This window comes from Pteropus vampyrus, unplaced genomic scaffold (assembly GCF_000151845.1).
Source record: "Pteropus vampyrus isolate Shadow unplaced genomic scaffold, Pvam_2.0 Scaffold9, whole genome shotgun sequence".
NCBI lineage: Eukaryota > Metazoa > Chordata > Mammalia > Chiroptera > Pteropodidae > Pteropus > Pteropus vampyrus.
In genome coordinates this window covers 1400396-1421563 of record NW_011888790.1, presented here as the reverse complement: position 1 = coordinate 1421563, position 21168 = coordinate 1400396, and the positions used below count along the sequence as shown (strand labels likewise).

The following is a 21168-nucleotide window of genomic DNA, read 5'->3' as shown; positions in this document are numbered from 1 at the left end:
AAAAAAAATTTATGGTGATGACTATTATTTGAATCTTCTGCTAATAAGACTTGTTCCCTAAATTTTGGACTTTGAAAATCTGTAACTATAAATTACAGACTTATTTTTTTCTTTTTGGCTCTTAGGAACAGAACAACTGTTCACTGGAGGATGTCTTGTAACATAATATTCCGATATATGAAATTGCAATATTATGAACAAAGAAGTCAAATTAAGGGATATCTCATAATGTTTACCAAAAAAAAAATTACCATTTTTTGCAACAAAGTTAAAGAGAAAAGTCTGTTTTTTTTCTGGTTTTTATCAGAAAAAGTAAGTTAATACTCCATGTGGATTCAATAAAAAAATACATTAAAGAATTTCAAGAAACTAACCAAAGCTAAAACTAAGAAAAATATGACTTAATATTAAACCTTTTGAAAGCCATCACCGAGAACATCTCCCAACATTTCTAAGTCGGTTAAAAATTTTCACTTACTTTTTATAAATAGAATGAAATATGTACCCTTGGAGATAACTGTACATTATAAAGAACTCTTAAAGCAATGGAACATTAATTTTGTCCCTTTCGAGCTACATATATGTGTTACCCAAACTCATTTGTACATTTAATAAATGTCATTCTATTTTTTTAAATGCAACGTGCTGAAATACACTGCCATGTGAGTTGCACAAAGGAACAAGAACAAGGGAATGAGATACTAATGAAGAATAAATGTACTACATGAGATGTAAAAGTAATTGTTCAGTTTTTAAATTATATTAAAGAAGTAGCTCTTAGCACATTCTCTTTTCTCCCTATGTAAGTGAACACCCAACAACTGCTTCTGAAGCTTTTAGAAAAGAAATATTCAAATGTAAAACTTGAGATGAAAAGAATAAATAGAAAAAGTATTCCTTTCCCTTTTTCAGAGCTGAAATCTATTCCCATATCCTCTAGAATACTTGCATTCATGCCACTGCTTTATCAGCCCTCTCATATTCTCTAGTAATTATTCTCTTAGTATCTAGGAGAAACTTATAGCTATGCTCCCCAGATCCTCTTCTTTGCTTCTTTTTCTATACTTTCTGTTTGGATTGTCCTGGTCCCCAAAGTGTTAGCTCTACCACTTGTAGTGAAGTGTTTTTTCCTTGGTACCTAACCTCACCCCACTCAGTATTGCCCAACACATTCCTTCTTCTCTGTGCCCGATTTTTAGGCTGGCATTGACCCATAACTTTGTAAATGCTTGAATTAGGGCAGGCTTACTATGAAGAGGAGGTACTTGTCCCAGAAGCTTTGAGGAATAATGAGGAATAAAACTTTCAGAAGCCCCACTGCTGCCTACATTGCTCTTTCCATGGAAAATTTTGGCAAAGTGGTAAAAGCAGTGTGCTGAATGAAGACTGTATTTTGTTTAGAGCCTACTTTGTCTTTATACTAATATTCCTTTTTTCAGTCTTTATAAGAACTTAAAAATTTTTTCCATTCCCCAATGCTTTGCTTTTCTATTTCCTTGTGCCTCTCCCTCAAAATTTAAAAAGAAAAAAGAAAAAACTGTAGCTTCGGATTTTATCTAATACAAACTAGCAACATAGATAGACTCTATTGCATTGCTTTCGTATCTTTAGGAATCTTCAAAGAGAGTGACTAGTCAGTGATTTGTCAGATATTCCAGTCTGTTTCTGGTTTGCATGAGCAATGGTGATTCCAAACCGTAGGAGGAAAAAAATGGAAACTGTCTTAGATATTTCAGATTTATGTGAAGCCAAACTGTGTGATCTCCTGCCAGTTATAGTTTACAAAACTCTCGTGGTCCTGGATGTGTTTACTTGGACTTTAAGTTTTAATATTACCACTATATTCCAATAATTTCACTCCCTTAACCCAGCCCTCTGACCGTGATCTAGTCTAGTATATATAAAAATGATTACTAGAACAGAAGAACTGTGCTGATTAAGATTCTCTCTTTAAGCAATGCTCATTTAAATGTCAGTTTAAGCCAAGATCAGTAAAATAATTAAATTACTACTCTAAAGGAGAAGGTACTTTTCCTTTTTGTTTCTGAAACAAGTTCTCCTTAGAGCCAGTTTCAAAAGAAGTCAGGAAAAAAAGTCATTGATATTTCATAGTTTCCTGGTGACATTACAATTATATGTTATAATTTATAGAAGGCAAAATTTATATACATTTATACAATTTGATGAAACATAAACTTGGAAAATTATATAAATTATATATAATTACTATTATATGTAACTTATAGTAAGAGACACAAGGGGGAAATATGAACCAAAAGAGCATTGGACAAAGTCATGTTTCAGAACTGGACCTTGTATATGATATCTGCTTACATTCTTTTTGGGAGTCTCATTGCCAAGGTTTTGTCCTAGAACAAGCATAAAACAGTTACAAACTACACACAGGTTGGCTGGATATCAAACGTCAATGTTCATTTGATTGCTCTTTTTTCTTTTTTCCAAAAATGTTCTCTATTCTCTATGTATCTGTGGTGACTGGTCACACAGCAAAATAAAAAAGAATCTCTTGACCCATAAAAGTAATTTAGCAATTGCCAAAACAGAAAAGCTGCTGCCTGTCAGTGGAATTAGAGGCTAATGCCATTTTACCACAAAAATGTGTTCTTGAATGTCCTGGCTTATGCATTTGGATGCTTCTCAGTAGATCATTCATTCATCCAGCAAATATTTATTAAATATCTTGCTTGTGCACAATGCTAAGTGAATCTCTATTAGAGTGTTGGAGAAAAAATGAGGTCCCATCCTTAACTACAAAGAATTCGAATTGTGTATGAGGATACATAACCTACACAAGTAAAAAGTTTAGTAATAATATATGGCAGTATACGTTTAAGGGCCAACCTGATTTAAACCCTATCACAGGTCAGTGTAGGTGAAAACATTGGAATATAGGCATGGCTATAGCATGTTCAGAGCAGGCCAGATGAGTCCAGAAAAGGACACCCATTGCAGAGTAGTAAGAAATAAAGGAAATTTGGAGCCAGACTGGACCCTTAACAGGTTAAAGACCTTATCTTAGCGATAAGGGGAGACAGGAAAGGATTATGATGTGGCAAAAGCAATGTTTTAATTAGATATATTGGTTTATATTATGGCAGATATTTTAAAGAAGAAGGCAAGAAGAAGGCAAGAAGGATATTTCAGAAAAACGTTATAATAATGTCATCATGAGGAAATAAAGGCTAGGTTAGGCTGGAAATAGTGGGAATGAAAGGAAAAGACAGAATCAAAATGCATTATAAAATGAGAAAGGGTAAGATTTTGGTGTCTAGCTATCAGGAGATGAAGTAGAGGCAAGAAACAATAACAACTCTGAGGTCCAGTACCTTTGTTATTGGAAAAATGATAATACTGTTGATAGATATAAAGAAATCAGGTGGGGAAGCTGATTTGGGAAGATAATGAATTAGGCTCCATGCACACAAGCACAGCCACGAAGCCTTGTGAATGGTTCGTATTGAACATCATTACCTGGAAGGAAATCATTCCATCTGTGAGAGTGTGTGAACTTTATGACGGAATATAAAGAAAGAAGAGCTGAGGCCTGAGTCTTAGCAAATTTTTATGATCATGAGCTAAGAGGAGCAAAGTTAATGAGGAAATGCAGGAAAATCAAGACATGAGAGGAGAATCAGCAGAGTGTCACAGAAGCCAAGGATAACGAGTTTTGAGTTTGAAGGATGAAATTTTGCAGAGAGGTGACAAGAAGAATGCCAAAGAAGAATGTGAGCTCTGGCAATTTTTAGCCTAGACATTCAGGCGTCAGATTATTTTAGGCATTGGACATGCTTATTCATTTTGTTTGGGACTTTAACACTGAACAATTTCCCTTTCTTGGTCATTTTAGTAGATTTCTTCTTGCCCTTTACATGCAGTATAGGAGCTATTTTATATCCCTTTAGTAATTCTCCTACTCCGTACCCTACTAATCTGGACACACTTTTATGCTATAAAAATAGTAGGTTTTTGTGAGAATTAAATGAACAGTGACTGGAGTATAGCACTCAACAAAAAATTATTTTTAAAATTTCAAACCTTAAGACATCTTTATGTTTTGTATCTCTAAACTCCCTGAAATTTTCATTAGGACAAATATGATACCTTTATTGCTTAGTGTTCCCCCATCAGCGCTTTGGTCAGCATCAGGATACATGAAGTTAAAAGAGGTTTGAAAGCCTCTTTGAGGGCCTTCATGGTTTTATGAAGAACCTTTGATTCTTAACTCAGAGGTTTCTGCAATTATTGTACTTATTGGATTAAGTATACACCATAAACTCAAAACTTCAAAGGTGGAAAAGAAATACTGGATTTTCTCCATTCTTCCCAATGGTTAGTGCAATTCTCTGCTTTCTTTCTCCATGTCTACTCAAAAAACAGTGCCAGGGTGAAGGCCTTATGATTTGTCTCATTTTGCTGTTTAAATGATATCTTCGTCATTTCTGGAAGAAACAACGCTGATATTCAGCCAAGTCTCTTAGAAGCAAGTTAAATGGCCTCCAGCACTCCTCTCTTGATAATATTGTGTGTCTTTTATACTTCTCCATGAAAAGAAAATTTACTGCATGGCAAACCAGGCCAGCAAGATTTTTTTTCAGCAATTTAATTTAGAAGTGAATTATTCTCCTGAATAGACCCATTCTTTGTTTGACTACAAGGCAATCTTTCATGTGTTTCCTAAATAAGCACCCTACTTGCCTCTACCTGAGTTTCCACTAGTGTCATTTAATGAAACAAAATGTACTTTTTCCTAATAGAGGTTTCATGTTCTTCAATATGCCACCTCCCTATTACAATTCATGCCCTGAGTTCCTTTTATCTAAGTAATAAATTGACAATTTATGAAACTTGTTCCCAAACTTTAAAGCTAGCTCTCTGTTCTCGTTGGCATAGAATTTAGGTTTTCTTTGCCCCCAAATAAGTTTTTCCAGTGGAGAGTTTTGGGAGTAAAAATATTTATTATGTTATAAATAAAGTAAAAACAGAAAGTCCTGTCTAGAAGTTAGAATATGACATTACAAGTCTATCACTTATTTCATCGGCTATTTTCTACGACTTTGAGGGAAATGTTAAGCTTTTAAACTAAAAGAGGACTATATTTTATCTCTACTTTATGGTGATGATTATTTACAGAAATGTTTATGTGGTATTGGTGGTTTGGGTTGATCTCTTTATAATAACAAAGTGAAACTGAGAGAGGTTAGTCTCAAGATCAGAGACAAAGGGTTGGTCAATTTCTAAGTGGTTTTCAAGTTGGAATTTTTAATATAGCAATGAAAACAATACATGAACGAATTCATTTTTTAAAAAATACACCAACTATGAAGAAAGTTATGTATTTCAGAGATTCTAGAAACATTATCATCTTCAACAAGAAAGACAAACAAAAAAGGTTGACTCTGGCAACTGCCTTTTTCTGATAAGAACCAAGTAAGAAACTGTTTTGACCATTCTTGACCTGTGATACAGTCTTAGAACTGCAGTAGAAAAACCATGTGTAGTGATTCTCAAATAAATCAAAGGGACACCCTAAAACCTCTATAGTATGAAATTTGTTATTAATGAGATCAGAATATTGGCTGTCCAGAGAAGTCTATTAAGCCTAGATGCATCATGTTGGGCTGACATGCCAGCACTAATTACAAACTCTCTGATACTGAGTACAATGCCTTGGTGCTTCTCAGCCTACTTTACATGGCCATACCGAAAAGTAGCAACAGGAGACCCAAATGCTCCAGAAGTTGTATCTGGACACTGAGTGAAATTCTTTCAGTTCTACATTCTTTGAACATCATCAAAAGTTTTTGGAAGAAACATTCAGAAGCTACTTTAATACTGAGAGTTGTTTTCTTGAAGCACACTTTCAAAGAGACACGCAAGGGTTTTAAATGAAATTGTTACACTAGCACAGCCAATGATTATCATCAGCCACTCAGAACTGAAAGCAGGGTAGATGATTAATGTTTATTTTTAAATAAATGTATTTATTTAAGTATAAAAGCTATGGGACCACATTTAGAAAATTTGGAAAAGAGAGAAAAGGAAGAAAATGAGTTACCATCAATTTTACAAAATCATTATTTAACATTGGTGCCTAGTTTTTTATCCTTTTTCTTACTAATACAAAAAAATAATTTTTAAAACTGAAATTATACTCATTTTTATAAATGTAATTTTTAAATATACCACCCATTTAAACATAGATTTAATTTATAATGTGATAAAGCTCGAAGATATATTTATGGAGCATTAAGTGATAACTTATTAGAGGGTATTGGAAGCAATATAGCCACCTGAAATGTTTTATTTTCAAAATATTTGCACTCTATTCACTCAATTCTTTTCCATCATTTGTACTTTTAATACAAATGTTTAGAATAAGTCTTGGCACACATGAGGCACATGTTATGTATTACATGGGTGTTCGTTGTATCATTGTTGCTAGTTGCTATTACTGTACTTGGTAATATAAATAATCCAAAGGTTATTAATTATAAGCACATCCAGCACTCAATCTTTTCATAGTGCCCACTAAAATATATTTTGGAACAAAATGTTAAATGGTATTACCTAGTAAAGTGTAGAGAGAAGTGCAGCTAAGAGAAGTCGTTTTCAGGATTTATGAAAAGCTATCTACATAGTTTAGTCCACCTTTAATTGTCATTGGTTTCCCTTAAGGGACAGAAATTCACTCCAAATTGAATTACCTTTCCTGACAACACTCCTTTCATCAGATTTCTTGCAATTTTCTGCTTTACCTTAGACAGGGTAAGAATTGACTGTCTTGTGACCCTTGACCCTCACAGCCCTTCTAGTGAATAACTTTAATAAAACTAATTCACAAAACTATGTTACTCTCCTAGGGACCCTTCACAGTCGTCTTCTGGAACCACTGCCACAACTCAAAGAAGGGGCTGTAGTGGGAATTTGGTCAATGAAGGTGCTTCTTTTGGCCTAGTGAAACCAGGAAGTGCTTTCCAATTCACTGCAAGTAGAGACAATGTCCCTATAACAGCTGAGATCATGCTTTTGCATTATCATCCTCATATGAAGTCTTTAAAGTTTAATACATTTGATAATGTCATTTAAAGCAGAAAGTTGTGTGAATGTCTACTTTGTATCTCTTAATATCTCCTATACTGGAAAATAAATTTTATACTACATATAAGAAAGGCCATATTCTTTTTTTAACTTCTTCCCAGCCCATGTTTATGTAATTGATTTCATTAATTAACCCATTCAAATTCTGGCCATCTCCACCAAGATAACTGCAGAACCAGTCAACTTTAATTCTCATATTAGCATTTGTGCTATTTATTTATTGTTCTTTATTCCTAAGTAAGAGCACATTGTTTCCATTCCAAACTTTTTTTGGTCTTAAGTACATCTATTTTTATGAAAAATATATTTATTAAGAGTAATGGCTAATATTTAGTCTCAAAATGGCTTCTCCTTTATGTCCTTAATTATAGGACTTCTGTTCAGCTTGTCTTCAGATGGTTCTCCAGCATGACTATTTGATAATTGAGTTGTAACATTAATATGGTCATGGGAGAGGGCGAGCACAGTATTTACCTACTCCGCCATCTTGATCAGAACTCCCATTCCAAACTCTTTTACTAATCCAGTTGAGAAGCAGTTAAGAATCAAAGCTAAGGCTCTACAGTGAGATTACACATCATTACTTTCAGTATTTCATGACCATTCAAGTAGCAGGGGCCATTTTCTCAACCAGACTTAGTTGACCAAATGTTTTATGGCTTGTTGTCATATTATGGTGGTGAATTTTGCATTTTTTAGGCTTTTCTTTCCATAATTAAATTGAGACCTTAAATATAAACCTTTCAAAGGAAATGAGACTGACAAATAAATGTTAACAGCAAGATCATTACATTTTGAACTTTAATATCTTCTTTTGTTCATAGATTGCTGTTTTAATTATTTCCTTTTACAGCTTTCCAAATTCTGATCAAAAGTCTCCCTTCGAATTTGAAAAGGATTAAAGAATTACCCAAAAAGCTAAGATGGATTTTCTAAGAGTTAGTTGATTGTTTTGCCTCACTTATTTCCTTAAAAACATTTTTTCTCAATTCTTTTAAGAGACAGCAACTCAGTAATAACCTTTAAACTAAAAGGCTACCTACCTTGTGGATGTTTTGGATAAATGTTATCAATGATTTTAAAGGATCACTTCTCTCCATACAAAGAGTCTAATTCTAGAGCTCTAAGACCCAGAAGGGTGAGTTACGCCAACACAATATTCTAAATACGTGCTCCAGAGTTCCTGTAGTGAAAAATATCACTCTCCCATCAAAGGGATGATGAGTTTCCATGGTACCAATTGTCAATGCCTTTTGTTGTAGGCAGAATACTTCTATGAATTCCTGTCCTTGCGCTCCCTGGATAAAGGCATCATGGCAGATCCAACGGTCAATGTCCCTCTGCTGGGAACAGTGCCTCACAAAGCATCAGGTGGGTGACCTTCACCTCAGAGAAAGCTTTGCACTTAAAATGTAGTGATGTTGGGAATAATATTTAAGATCCAGATGTCACCCATTCGAGGGATTATGGAGTATTTTTCTGAAGAGATTGCTTGATTTTAGGGCAGTTCAGTTGTTATGTCATATTGTTTCAGCAAATAATCAGGATGGGAGTGAAGAAATGGCAGTTTTATAATTTCCTAAACTCTAGGTAGCCCCAGTTCATATAATTACAGACTTAAAAAAAGGAAGATAGTCACCAGGTGAGATACATCTGGCCAGTAGAGCGTGGATTACTGTGCACATAAATGTGGCAAAGAAGCAAAGCAGTTGGGGGCAAATGGGATGAGACAAGAAAAACTTCTTTAAAATGAGCATTGTACAGTAGTCTCCCTTATCTGCAGTTTCACTTTCCGCAGATTCAGTTACTCTTGCACAACTGTGGTCCGAAAACATTAAATTGAAAATTCCATAAATAAACAATTGAGTAGCATGATGAAATCTCTCACTGTCCCCTCCATCCAGCCTGGGATGTACTCATCCCTTGTCCACTGTGTTCACGCTGTATATGCTATCTACCCATCTTGGTTATCAGATTTTATATCACAGTGCTTATGTTCAAGTAACCCTTATTTTATTTAATAATGGCTCCAAAATGCAAGAGTAGTAATGACAGCAATTCAGATATGCCAAACCGAAGCCATAGTGTTTCCTTTAGGTGAAAATACCTGAAGATATTTTGAGAGACCACATTTACATAACTTTTATTACAGTATATTATTATAGTTATTCTATTTTACTATAGTTATTGTTGTTACATGCTTCCTGTGCCTAATTTATAAATTAAACTTTATCATAGGTATATATAGGAAAAAACATAGTATATATAGGGTTTGGTACTGTCTACAGTGTCAGGCATCCACTGGGGGTCTTGGAACATATCCCTCACAGATAAGATATATTAAATAGGAATTTTCCACATGAAAAAGTGGAAGAAAGGGCTTAGTTTTTCAGATTTAACCATTCTTCTTTATTAAGAAGATAACAATACGTGATATTTAGTAAGAGCTTTTCAGTTTACAAAGTGCCCACTTCATTCATTGAGTTCTGGGAGGGAGTCAAGGCCAGAATTACAGCTCCATTTTACAAATTAGAAAATTAATGTTTACGAGGTTTAACCATCTTTCTCAAAGTCATATATTTGTAATAAGCAATGGAGCTGAGACTAGAGCCCAGGTTTTATGACTTTTAGAAAAATAGAGGTCACTTATGTTAACATGTTCAAATATTTCCATCTAGTCTTTTTTCTATGAACATACATTTTTTCATAATTGTGGTAAAATTATATATTTGGTTTTGTATCATGACTTTTTTTGCTTTTAACATTTTAACATCAGCATTTTCCGGTGTTGTAGATTTTTCCAAAAGTTGTTTTTAATGACCTTATAATATTCCATTTATGAACATACCATAATTTATTTATCCATTCCTTTATTATGTGTAACTTACATTGTTTTTAGGGTTTGAATCTAGAAATATCACAATACACATCTTTTTAAGTAATATATGGCCACTGGGTAGGAGACCTGTTTGTCTTATTCACCACAACTGCCAACGCAGAGCCCAGTACAGAGCAGGCATTCAGAACACACTTGTTGATCAATGTGTACACCAAAATCTCGGGTGCTCATCTCATTATTTTGGTAAAAATATATTCTTAGAAGTGGAATTATTGTGTCAAAGGATATGAACTATGAACTTATAAAAAAGCTCTTAGAACAAATTGCCAAAATGCTAATTACTTTCCATAAAGCTTGCACCTGTTTGTACCCTGGCTAGCACTGTGGGAGAGTGCCTGGCTTACTGTAGCCTCATCAACATGGGTTATTAATCATGTTAACTATTTTATTGACTTAAAAAGTGAAAAGTGGTTTTCTCAGTGTTCTTTTAATTTGATTTTTTAAATTCCTATTGAAGTAGAACATTTTCTTATATCTATTAGACAATGTAAAATGTCTGTATACCATGCTCATTTTTACATTGAAATAATAGTGTCATTGATTTGCAAAGCTCACTACACATTAAGTATATTTAGCCTTTATTGCATTTTTTCAATTTATGATTTGTATTATATTTTTTGAGGGGGTGGAATTTGTGGGGGCTTTAAAATTCTATGTGGCCAAATGTATCATATTTTTTGTGATTTTTTTTCCTATTCCTTTTATTCTTGGAAATTAATTCCTATTCCAGAAAGCAGTTAGGTGATAATTTGTACATGTTTCTAGTGTTTTATAAAATTTTATTTTGGCAACAGCCTGAGGTTGGGGTCTAACCTGGATTATTTTCCTGAGTCGTCAACTTTTCTAATGCGAGAGATTGAATTGATTCAAAATATGCTCTTTATTTCATATTAACTTATCCTGTACATTGGGTTTGTTTTAGAGCTTAACGTTTGTTCTAATACTGTAATATTTGTCACTTTATAATATTTTTAAATAACTGAGAGCACAACCTTGTCTCTTTTGTAAAAAAAAAAAAATTAGTCTTAGTCTTCTAGAGGGATATTAGAAGAATTTTGTCAGACGTCAAATGAAAATCTCATTAGGAAATTTCAAAATCTCATTATGAAACAACCCTTAAAAGTCCATTTTCCAGTGGATATATATTGGCATATCCCAGCACTATAAGAGTAGGTGACTAAATAAGCACAGAGCTTTTCTAATTTCCTAGAATAAGTGCCAGTGTGGATGTGGAGAGAAAGAGTGAACTTGAATTTCTCCTGGGTCATCCCAGGGCTTCAGGTATGACTAGCAGCCCTTCCAGAGGATCTGATTCCAATCTAGATGGGTGTGAGGTTCTAGGAAGCTCGTGTGAATTAATGAGATGTGGGGTTCTGGAGATACATTCGCCTGTGATTTGTAGCCACAAGGATATAGATATATCAAATCCATAGATATAGATATCCCATTTCCACTTAGATGGCGTTGCTGACTCTACAACATCATGGAGAAAAGAAAGACACTTGGGCACCAAGTTCTTGGAATAATGCCATGTCACATGTCTCATGTCATGTTCCTTTATAGTCAAGATAATTTTCTATAAAATCTTTCTTGATCAAATACTTCCTTTTTAAAAAAGAATCAAGAATAAAACAAATATATAACATGTCTTTCAATTTCCATTTTATAGTTTTGAATATTTTGCTTTCTTTTTCTGATTTTTAAAGGAATATATGCTCATCATAGCCCATTAAAATGCATAATTAAGCCAATTACACAGTTACACCTACTCAACTTACAATAAGTCTTGAATTTTTGGATTTCAAATTTAATGCTTGTATCTTAAATCTTCCCAGCTTTATTCACTTTTTGTGTATAGTAAAAAATATTTACTGAAATTCTACCTTTTAGGATATTGAAATAATAAGATTTTGAACATATGATATGAGAATATTTTAATAGATCATATTTAGATACAACATCATTTTCCAATAATTTAGAATCTTTATAAGTAATAAAATTTAGAGAAAAGAAATGAATGATGCTTTGAGCTAGGTGACATGAAAAAGAATAAGCCTTCTGAGACCAGATGACTTATGGACATGCACACACATAGAGAGATACACACACTGCATGTACAACTCCACCTCCACATGCATAGGTTTTTGGAGGCAGACGTAGGATTCGTTTACAAAACATTTTCAAGTGCAAGAAGTTAATGAGAATTTTAGCCCATTGCAGGGCAGTTATTCATTAGCCTCATTAGTTCAGTTCCCACAGTAGGAGCAGTGAAGGTACCTTGAATTATTAAAAAGTAACCAAATCAGTGTGTCTTTGCTCCTAAGCATCCAGGTAGTGTTCATTATTCTTCTGGTCTATTTTATACCCCTAAGCTGCTAAACTGTTCTTTTATCCCACAGGCTCCTATATGTCTAAACATTGCATGAAAAGGAAAACTCTTGATCTTTAACAGTTATGAAGTGCCTGCCTTCTGGCATCTAAAGAGGACAAAAACAGGAAATACAAACTGCAGGGTGGTTCAGTAAAATTACTGAGTTGGATAACAAAAAACATAGTTTCCATAAAGTCAAAGCTTTGCCTCTGAACACTCTGTCTCAGTCATACCATGAAACCAACAGAGCAGTAGTGTTTCTCAACCAATACTTTCAGGAATCCAATGTCTAGAAACGTTTAAATAGGTGCTAATGCTGGAAGGACTGTCTTCTTGGTGGCCCAGTCCTTAGCATAAGGTAAAGCCCAGTGCTTAGTAAATATTTGCTGGGAGAATGAATGGCTGTCCGCACAGCTTGGAGCACTGATGACTGTTTGTGTAGGAAGATTTATAATCCTATAGCAATTTATAATCACGTGGTGTTGAGGATGAGCTCTCGCCCACCTTTGCCACTTCTTCCCTTGTGAGGGCAGTGGCTTGTATGATTATAGAGTGAAACCATATGAACACTATGCCCCCTCAGTGAAGAAGAGGCATTTAATCAGAATATGTTTATTGTTTACTTTTATACAAGAGTTCATTTGTATGCAGTCACTTGCACAGCAGTGTGTACTTGAATGCCATGTGAGTTATGTTCAATCTGCTTTAGTTTTTCTAAGTTGTCTTAACTTACCTTGGTTTCAATTATATAACCTAGACTGCACTGAATTTTACAGCATCTGGCCTAATTTCATCTAGCTTTTGGTAAAAGTGGCTCTCTCCTCATATGCTTATTGTTACAAAAGCACAAAATAACTTTCCCATTTTGATTATGACTTGGAAACAAAAAGCCTATGCTTTTTCTGCCTTCAGTGTCTCTTGTTCTTTGTGCATGTTTTTCTGAGTGTACATTGTTAATATTTTATTTTCTATATCTCTCACTGTCTATGGAGAGTTTTTGTCTCTTTCTGTATATGTGAGTGTGCATGTATATATGTGCAAGTGTGTGCCTATGTGTATAAAGGTATATGGGTGTGTTTCTTATAAGGTATATCTTTGTGCTGTCAGTGCTTAGTTTTCAACAGACGATATACTAGGTGCTGAGATTACAAAAACAAATAAGATATTGTCTTTGCCTTTAAAAATCTCATCCTTAGCAAATGATGCAGAATCATAATTAAATCATTAGATCATAATGCAATCATATAGGGAGGTGTTTGTGAAATATATAAGTGAAATGATTTAGGTGGGGGATATCAGGAAAGGCTACAGAGAGCAAGTGCTATTGAATGTTGGTCTTGAAAATTGAGTGGGAGGACACTAGAAAGAAAAGAGAAGAAAGAACACTCCAAGCAGGAGGATGGGAGTGCAGTCAGGGCACTGTGGACATGTGCCACACATCTGGGAACTGGAAGGAATCTAGTCTGCGTAGAGCACACATTTCACCAAAGTCAATTACTGAAGGTGAGATTAACATATACACCACTCACAAAAATTAACTCAAAATGGATTAAAAACTTAAAAGTACAACCTGAAACCATGACACTCCTAGAAGAAAACACAGGAATAATGCTCCTTGGCATGGGTCTTGGTAATGATTTTTTGGATATGACACCTAAAGCACAAGCAATAAAATAAAAAATAAACAAGTGGGACTACATCAAACTAAAACACTTTTGTACAGCAAAAGAAACCACCAATGAAATGAAAAGAAAACCTATGGAATGGAGAAATATATTTGCAAACCTTATATCTGATAAGGGGTTAATACCCAAAATATATAAAGAACTCATACAATTCAATAGCAAATAGAAAGTAATTTTTAAATGGGCAAAGAACCTGAGTAGACATTTCTCCAAAGAAGATATATGATAGGCCAAAAGATACTGGAAAAGATGCTCAAGATCACTAGTCATTAGGTAAACGCCTGTCAGGATGAATGTTATCAAAAGACAAGAGATAACATATGCTGGCATGGATGTGGAGAAAAGGGAACATTTGTACATTGTTGGTGGGAATGTAAATTGATTCAGCCACAATGAAAACAGTATGGTGGTCCCTCAAAAGATTAAAAATAGAACTACCATATGATCCCACAATTTGACTTCTGGGAATATATCCAAAGGAAATGAAAACATTAACTCAAAAAGATATGTGCACCCCCGTGTTTACTGCAGCATTATTTACAAAAGCCAAGCCACAGAAATAACCTAAATATCCATCAATGAATGAATGGATATTTTTCTAGATTTTTAAATGATTAAAATATTTTACTATCACAAAATGTGTTCAAAATAAATCACTGAAACATAAGTACCAAAAAGTGTAGGGGTTTTTATTTGTCGTTTTCTCTAAAGTATCCCCAGTGTTTAGAAAAGTGACTGACACATAGTAAACACTCAATAAATATTTATTGAATGGATGAACTCTTTGTATTTTGTCTCGAATTTGTATTTAAACAGTTAGGGGGAAAAATTTATCTTGAAAGCCCTTAAAGTAAGTTACTTATGGTGTATTTTCCTCATCGAACTTTCTATTGGATTTTTCATCCTTGTTTTTCTTCCCTGGAATTGTTTAGAGCCATATTTTTTAGAACCACAGTTTTGGGTAGAGGCCATGTTAATAAATCACACACTTTTTATGTGAGCAGCCCAAACCCTCTAGAAGTTGCCCCTGATGACTGGAGTATGTGGACATGTAGTAATAATTTAACCAGATTTGTAAATGGTTTACTTTTACCACATCTGAAAATATGGATGAAATAAAAATTGTTCTTAACTAAATTTCCCATACATATAATAAGACAGTTTTTGATATTTAACATTCAAGATATGTTTTAAAATTTGACAATGCTGATAAACAGAAATGAATTTACATACAAACAACTTCTCTTTTATACCAAGATTCTAAAAGCAAAAATAAAATTAAAGTGCCATTTTAAAAAGAATTAGATGAGCTGCAAAGTGGAGGCTGAATAAGGTCCAGGAAAGTAATAGTTAGGATGATGATATGTGATGAGGAAGATTCTAAAAGTTCTATCTTTAAGTATCCTTTCAGATTCTTCCATCTTTTTATACTTCAGGGCAATTATTGGCCTACCATGCAAAAGATTCATGAGAAAGATAAATAAAGTTTTATAACTAAACAAAGTGAAAAATGTATTGGAAGAGTTAACAAGTAAAAAGAACTATTTGTCAGCACCTCTGCTTTCTTCTGTAATGGAAATCCCTACAATGGATTTTTATGTTTTCTAAAGTGTCATTTTCATACACAAGATTCATTAATCTTGTCTACGGCCATGCCACCCTGAACACACCAGATTCTGTCTGATCTCGGAAGCTAAGCAGAGTCAGGCCTGGTTAGTACTTGGATGGGAGACCACCAAGGAAGACCGGGTGCTGTAGGCATAATTCATTCATCTTACTTACGATTTTACTTTGGAACTTTAGACACAATTTTGGTTTTCTCTTTCTTTTTACTTCTATTAAAATATCGGTATATCCTTTTCATAATTTAGTTGATTATTTGCAATGCTCACATCTTAAGGTTCAGGAGAACTGGAAATACATGTTATTTTGAAAATGGCACAGTAGTGAACACTGACAACGCCAAGACTTTGAGAGGGGTTGTTGGTTGCCAAAGCACGTTAAAAAGACTTCATGGCTCATGTGCAATGCCTTATGGAAAAGAGCAGACCAATTTCCAGCTCATGTTGTTCTTATAAGCCTGGGGGAAGGGTTAATAAAAACTCTAATAGGAAAGGATTTTTCTTGGCTTGGTATGATTTTCCCAAACTTGGCGGTAACCACAACTTGCCAGACAGAAACAAAACAAAATTTTATATGTATATCTATTAACAATATTTCTTCTTGTTTATAAGGATGAACTAAAGTCTAGTGGCTCAGCTAGATCAGTCTTCCCCAGTGGATACATTATGATAGTGGATTTTAAAAATGTATATAATCAGTCTCTTAGCCAATGGCTTGAGCCATTTTCCACCCATTGACTTGTAGGTATCCCACACTTAGTGGCCTTGTCCTCTCCGTGCAGCAACATTGTTGGCTCCCACTCTTTTCTTAGTCAACACCTGTGCACCCCAAGTGATCATTAGACACACAAAAACAAAGTGTTTCCTCTTCAAGAACTTACACCATTTAGATATAAGCCTATCATGAGATTATTTCATCATACCAAACTCTCTTCTAGATCCCTAGATATGGATACTTCTAAATATTAACAAATAGCCTGGGAAATATTAACTTCATTAACTCAGTCCAATGACTGGAGTCTAGTCTGAGTTATAGAATATTTTCAAAGAAGATATTTTGTCACTTTCAAGCACACAGAGTAAAAATAAACTAGTGGGACATTGCTTATAAGGCTTCATTTAATGGATTCTAAAATGTTGATCAAATACACTGCCTACTCCAAGGGAGATACAAGAATTTCAGATAATGAAATGTGAATATTGTTGCTCTGTTCTTTGTCTCTCTTACCAAGATTTCTGTAAAACTGGAATCAACTAGATAAACTATTTCTCCATACTTTTTTTTCTTTAGTTGTTCAAGTTGGTTTCCCATGTCTTGGAAAACAAGACGGAGTAGCAGCATTTGAAGTAAATGTGATTGTAATGAATTCTGAAGGCAACACCATCCTACAGACACCTCAAAATGCTATCTTCTTTAAAACATGTCAACAAGGTAATCATTCTTGCTCCGGGTTCTCATAACCAGGTTGGCAGTTATTACCAGCAACTGCCACCTGTCAAGGCAACACTCCCCATCTCCACTGCCCAAACCTTGTGCTGCTGATTTCCACAGAGAACAGGGAGCCACCATCTCTGCACCTCACCACCATGCCCCGGATGCCCATTTAAGCATGAAGGCCTGACTCCTTTCCCATCCTAATACAGACTTTTCCAGCACAAAATTTAAGCTCTAGAGGCTTTCAGTGCTCTAAAGATATGCCAAAAGGTCATCCCCCGCCCCCCCACGAAAATGAATACTGAGGGCACTATCAGTTATCCCATTTCAGCATGAATTTAAGGAGCTATAGTAAATTCATAAGTGGAGATGAAAGGAGAATAAAGCTTGCTTTGCCTTCTTCCATGAGCCCACTACTGTTGGAAGTAAGATTGAGAGATGCAAAATTTTACTTTAAAGAAGACTTAGTAAAATACAAGTGGTATAGAGAGAAAGTGGGAGAAGTATTGACATTCAATAGATTATGATCATTGATGCACTGGGGTAAAAATGACCACTAACCTCTTCATGCTTGCTGTAATTCACCAAACACGATTTCAAAGGTGTTTATATAACCACGTTTCTCTTTGGTGAAGCTGAATGCCCAGGAGGATGCCGAAATGGAGGTTTTTGTAATGAAAGACACCTCTGTGAGTGTCCTGATGGATTCTACGGACCTCACTGTGAGAAAGGTAAAGAACAGAGAGAGCCAGATGCCCTTGCTTGCTTCCTAATGAAATGGAGCCGCACATGTGTTTTTAACACATCCCCTGAAATTATTTTTCTGGTTACATTATAAGAATTTGCGAAATCTTATAAAGCCACAGAAGAGCTATTGGAAAGTATTTCTTCTAGGAGTGTTTTTCTGTTGGATCTAATATGTGGTGACAAGGGCAGAGAACTTTGGCACGATGTATACATACTTTGTGACCACTCCACCCCAAAATTCACTATTGTATATACTATGCTTTGGCATAATCTTATAAAAGTTTTGAGGTTTTTTTCCTTCTATTTAAATTGCATTTTAAAAGCTAGTATTATGATTGATTTAAAAGTATCTACTCCAATTAAAAGTGGCTTGATTCACAGTTAAGTCTACAGTTGAGTTGTGAAGTTACTATAAGGCAAAAAAGAAAAAAGAAAAAAGGATGCATATCATTTGTGCAGTGAGTACATCCATTTAAGTAAAATTACTGTTAAGAAAGTTAATGAAAAAAGAGATAAACACGAAAATGTGCATTAACTACAAGTTGCTTAAATACTAAGAGCCTATTTGAACATAATGATAAAAATATTTTTTACCTTTAAGAAATAAAAATTTTCTTTGTTGGCATTTATTTTGGGATTAGATGGTTAACAAAATAGGGCAGGAAAAATATTTACAGATCTTCTTAAGAAGATCACATCTTAGTTGAAATAATAATTCTGGGAAAATTTTAATCAGCCCTTCAAATGTAACAATTCCAAAATTTTTTTATATGAAATTGGTTTTTAAAAGTCTGATATGAAAAAATAGTCTGATTTACAATACAAAAAATAATTTTTAATATAGAGAACTTATATCTCTAAAGAGTGACCATTTCTGAGTCAATCACAAACTTGAAAATGTAGACCTGTTGTATTATTGACATTTCTAAAATAGTCCTTCTCCAAAACCCTATTTAGCCTTAATCAGAGTTCTCTCTCTCTACTAGCCCTTTGCACACCACGTTGCATGAATGGCGGGCTTTGTGTCACCCCTGGTTTCTGCATCTGCCCACCTGGATTCTATGGAGTCAATTGTGACAAAGGTAACAGTTTCTTTTTAAGAACAAGGTTTTTTTTAGTTTTTAAGTATTTGATTAAAAGAAATATACTTACTTATATCATTGCTCTTTATAACAGTGTTGTAAATAGGGTATATCACTTAGCTAGTTACTGTAATAACTTTAACCCCAACTTTTAGTGTAGCTTAACAAAACAGAAGTTTCTTTTCATTCACAGAATGGCTCTAGTGTAAGAATACCTGGTCAGTGGGCAAGCGAGCTTTTCTCCGTACAGTGACTCAAGGACCCAGGTGGCTTCCATCTGTGGTCCTGGATCCGGCCAATAAGCAGAGAGGAAGAGATTGGAATAGGCACTGCTTAAAAACAAAACAAAACAAAACTGGCTCAGAAGAGACTCATAAAACTTCCACACCTATTCCATAGGTCAGAATTAACCCCATGGTTCTACCTGGATGCAGGCAAAAGAGACGTCATCCCTGGCTGAAGAGCTGTTTCTCACTGACAACTTTATGGGGTTGGGGAGGAGCATGGATTTTTATGAACAACTAGCTGTCCCTGCCACATGGGTTTTGGTAGGTCCTAAATTAGTTTTATGGGTGAGCTTCTAAGATGGAAATGAAACGACCTGCTCCAAATTGCCTGACCTAGAAGTTCACTGACCCTGCAACTCAATGCTCTGCTTACAGATCACATCTTTGAGAGATCTGGTTCCTCTTTTCTATGATGCTGTACCATAGCCAGATTTTACTCTCAGAAAGTGGATTCACATTTGATCCTAAAAATATTGAATGATTCATACTCTTTACCACCTACCTGTCTATTTTGCCTAGTTCACATCTTTAATGAAAAAAAATTAAATAATATTCTGCAAAGTACATATAGTTAATGAAATTTTCCTTGTGTCAGAAATGCTTATTGCATGAGTAGAGCACTATTTTTAAATAAATACATGCTCGAAATAGAATCAGTATTATTTTTGAGAAATGTTTCTTTAGTGATAATGCAGTTAGTACGATTTAAGATTGACATAAGCAGCTTTTAATAAAAATAAAGAAAAGCTAAAAAAAAAAAAAAGCCCCTAGGATGAGTCAGAATAATGATTTTGGTTTCCTGCTCTTTTCTGATATACAGAGTACTTTCATACAGTTATCTGATTTTATTCTCAACAACTTTCTGAGATATGTAAAGTTTTATCCATCACATTCCCAGATAAATGTGGTTTATAAAGCTTGAGTGGCTTGATCCAAATTCACCTCTTCCACTAGGCCATAATAACACTCAGGTCCTGGTTCCTCCGCGAGAGACTTGATCTATCTGTGGCTCACGCTTTTCCCATCTCTAAACTGGAAATTGAGCCATTGACCCTTGGTCCCCAACCCCTAAGCTAACTGAGATAATGTGTGAGAGCATCTCTACCTTTTATTTCTTGTAATCTTTTAAAACCAGGGCATTGGACTAAAAACAATTTTACAATTTATATTTATAGGGATTAAGCACTAATGACACCGATAATAATTAATAGCCAGTAAATAAAATTCTTTACTGTGAATCTTCTTTTTACTTGTCTAAATTTAGCACTCAGCATCTCTGCTATTTCAAAATTGGGCATTTCTTGAAGCAGAATTAAACTCATATTATCTTGAAACTATTAGGAAATAAAGCAAATCCTTCAGAGATTTGGATGAAGAACTCATGCATGAACAGGTATAAAGAGACCATTTGTGAGGCCTGCTTATGCAGATGTGGCTGTTGTTGGTGTAGTTTGCATAGAGTGCCTATTGTGTTGTTTTTCTGATATGGTATGGTGCCACAAATGCTGCACGGTCGCTGTTGAAGGAAAATATCTGTATTCCAGTATATTTTATACTTGGTAATATTTTACCTTTCAGATGAAAGATTTTCCTCCTTGTTAGGTTCCATTATTTTTTTGTTGTTCTTTTAAAAATCTCTTGAAATTCCATTTGGTCTCACTGGAGATCTGGAAACATTAAAAAATAATTTTTTTACTACCTCAACAAAAAATGCTTTTGTTGTCCAGGAGGGGGTGTAAAGCTTCTGAAATTATGGGCATGGAGCTGGACCTTAACGCTACATTTAAAAAAAAAAAAGATAAAAGTTTAATTTTCGCTGGCTCTTGGGACATCAGTCGCAAACTTCAGGAACTGAGTAGTTTAGCCCTGGCCCAGTGTACCCTCAGTTCTCGTGAAAGTTACTTATGATCTCTGGCTCGTT

The 21168-nt window shown here is 34.6% G+C and overlaps 1 protein-coding gene and 1 pseudogene across 1 annotated transcript in view; both read left to right on the top strand.

Annotated features, from left to right (window-relative positions):
- Positions 1-21168, top strand: part of WIF1 (WNT inhibitory factor 1) — a 62515-nt gene that overhangs the window by 29754 nt on the left and 11593 nt on the right. The window contains exons 3-6 of the mRNA XM_011373715.2: positions 8382-8490; positions 16988-17128; positions 17767-17862; positions 18865-18960. Coding sequence (XP_011372017.1) covers positions 8382-8490; positions 16988-17128; positions 17767-17862; positions 18865-18960 — 442 coding nt within the window. The remainder of the gene's footprint in view (positions 1-8381; positions 8491-16987; positions 17129-17766; positions 17863-18864; positions 18961-21168) is intronic.
- Positions 15717-15835, top strand: LOC111730211 (annotated as a pseudogene).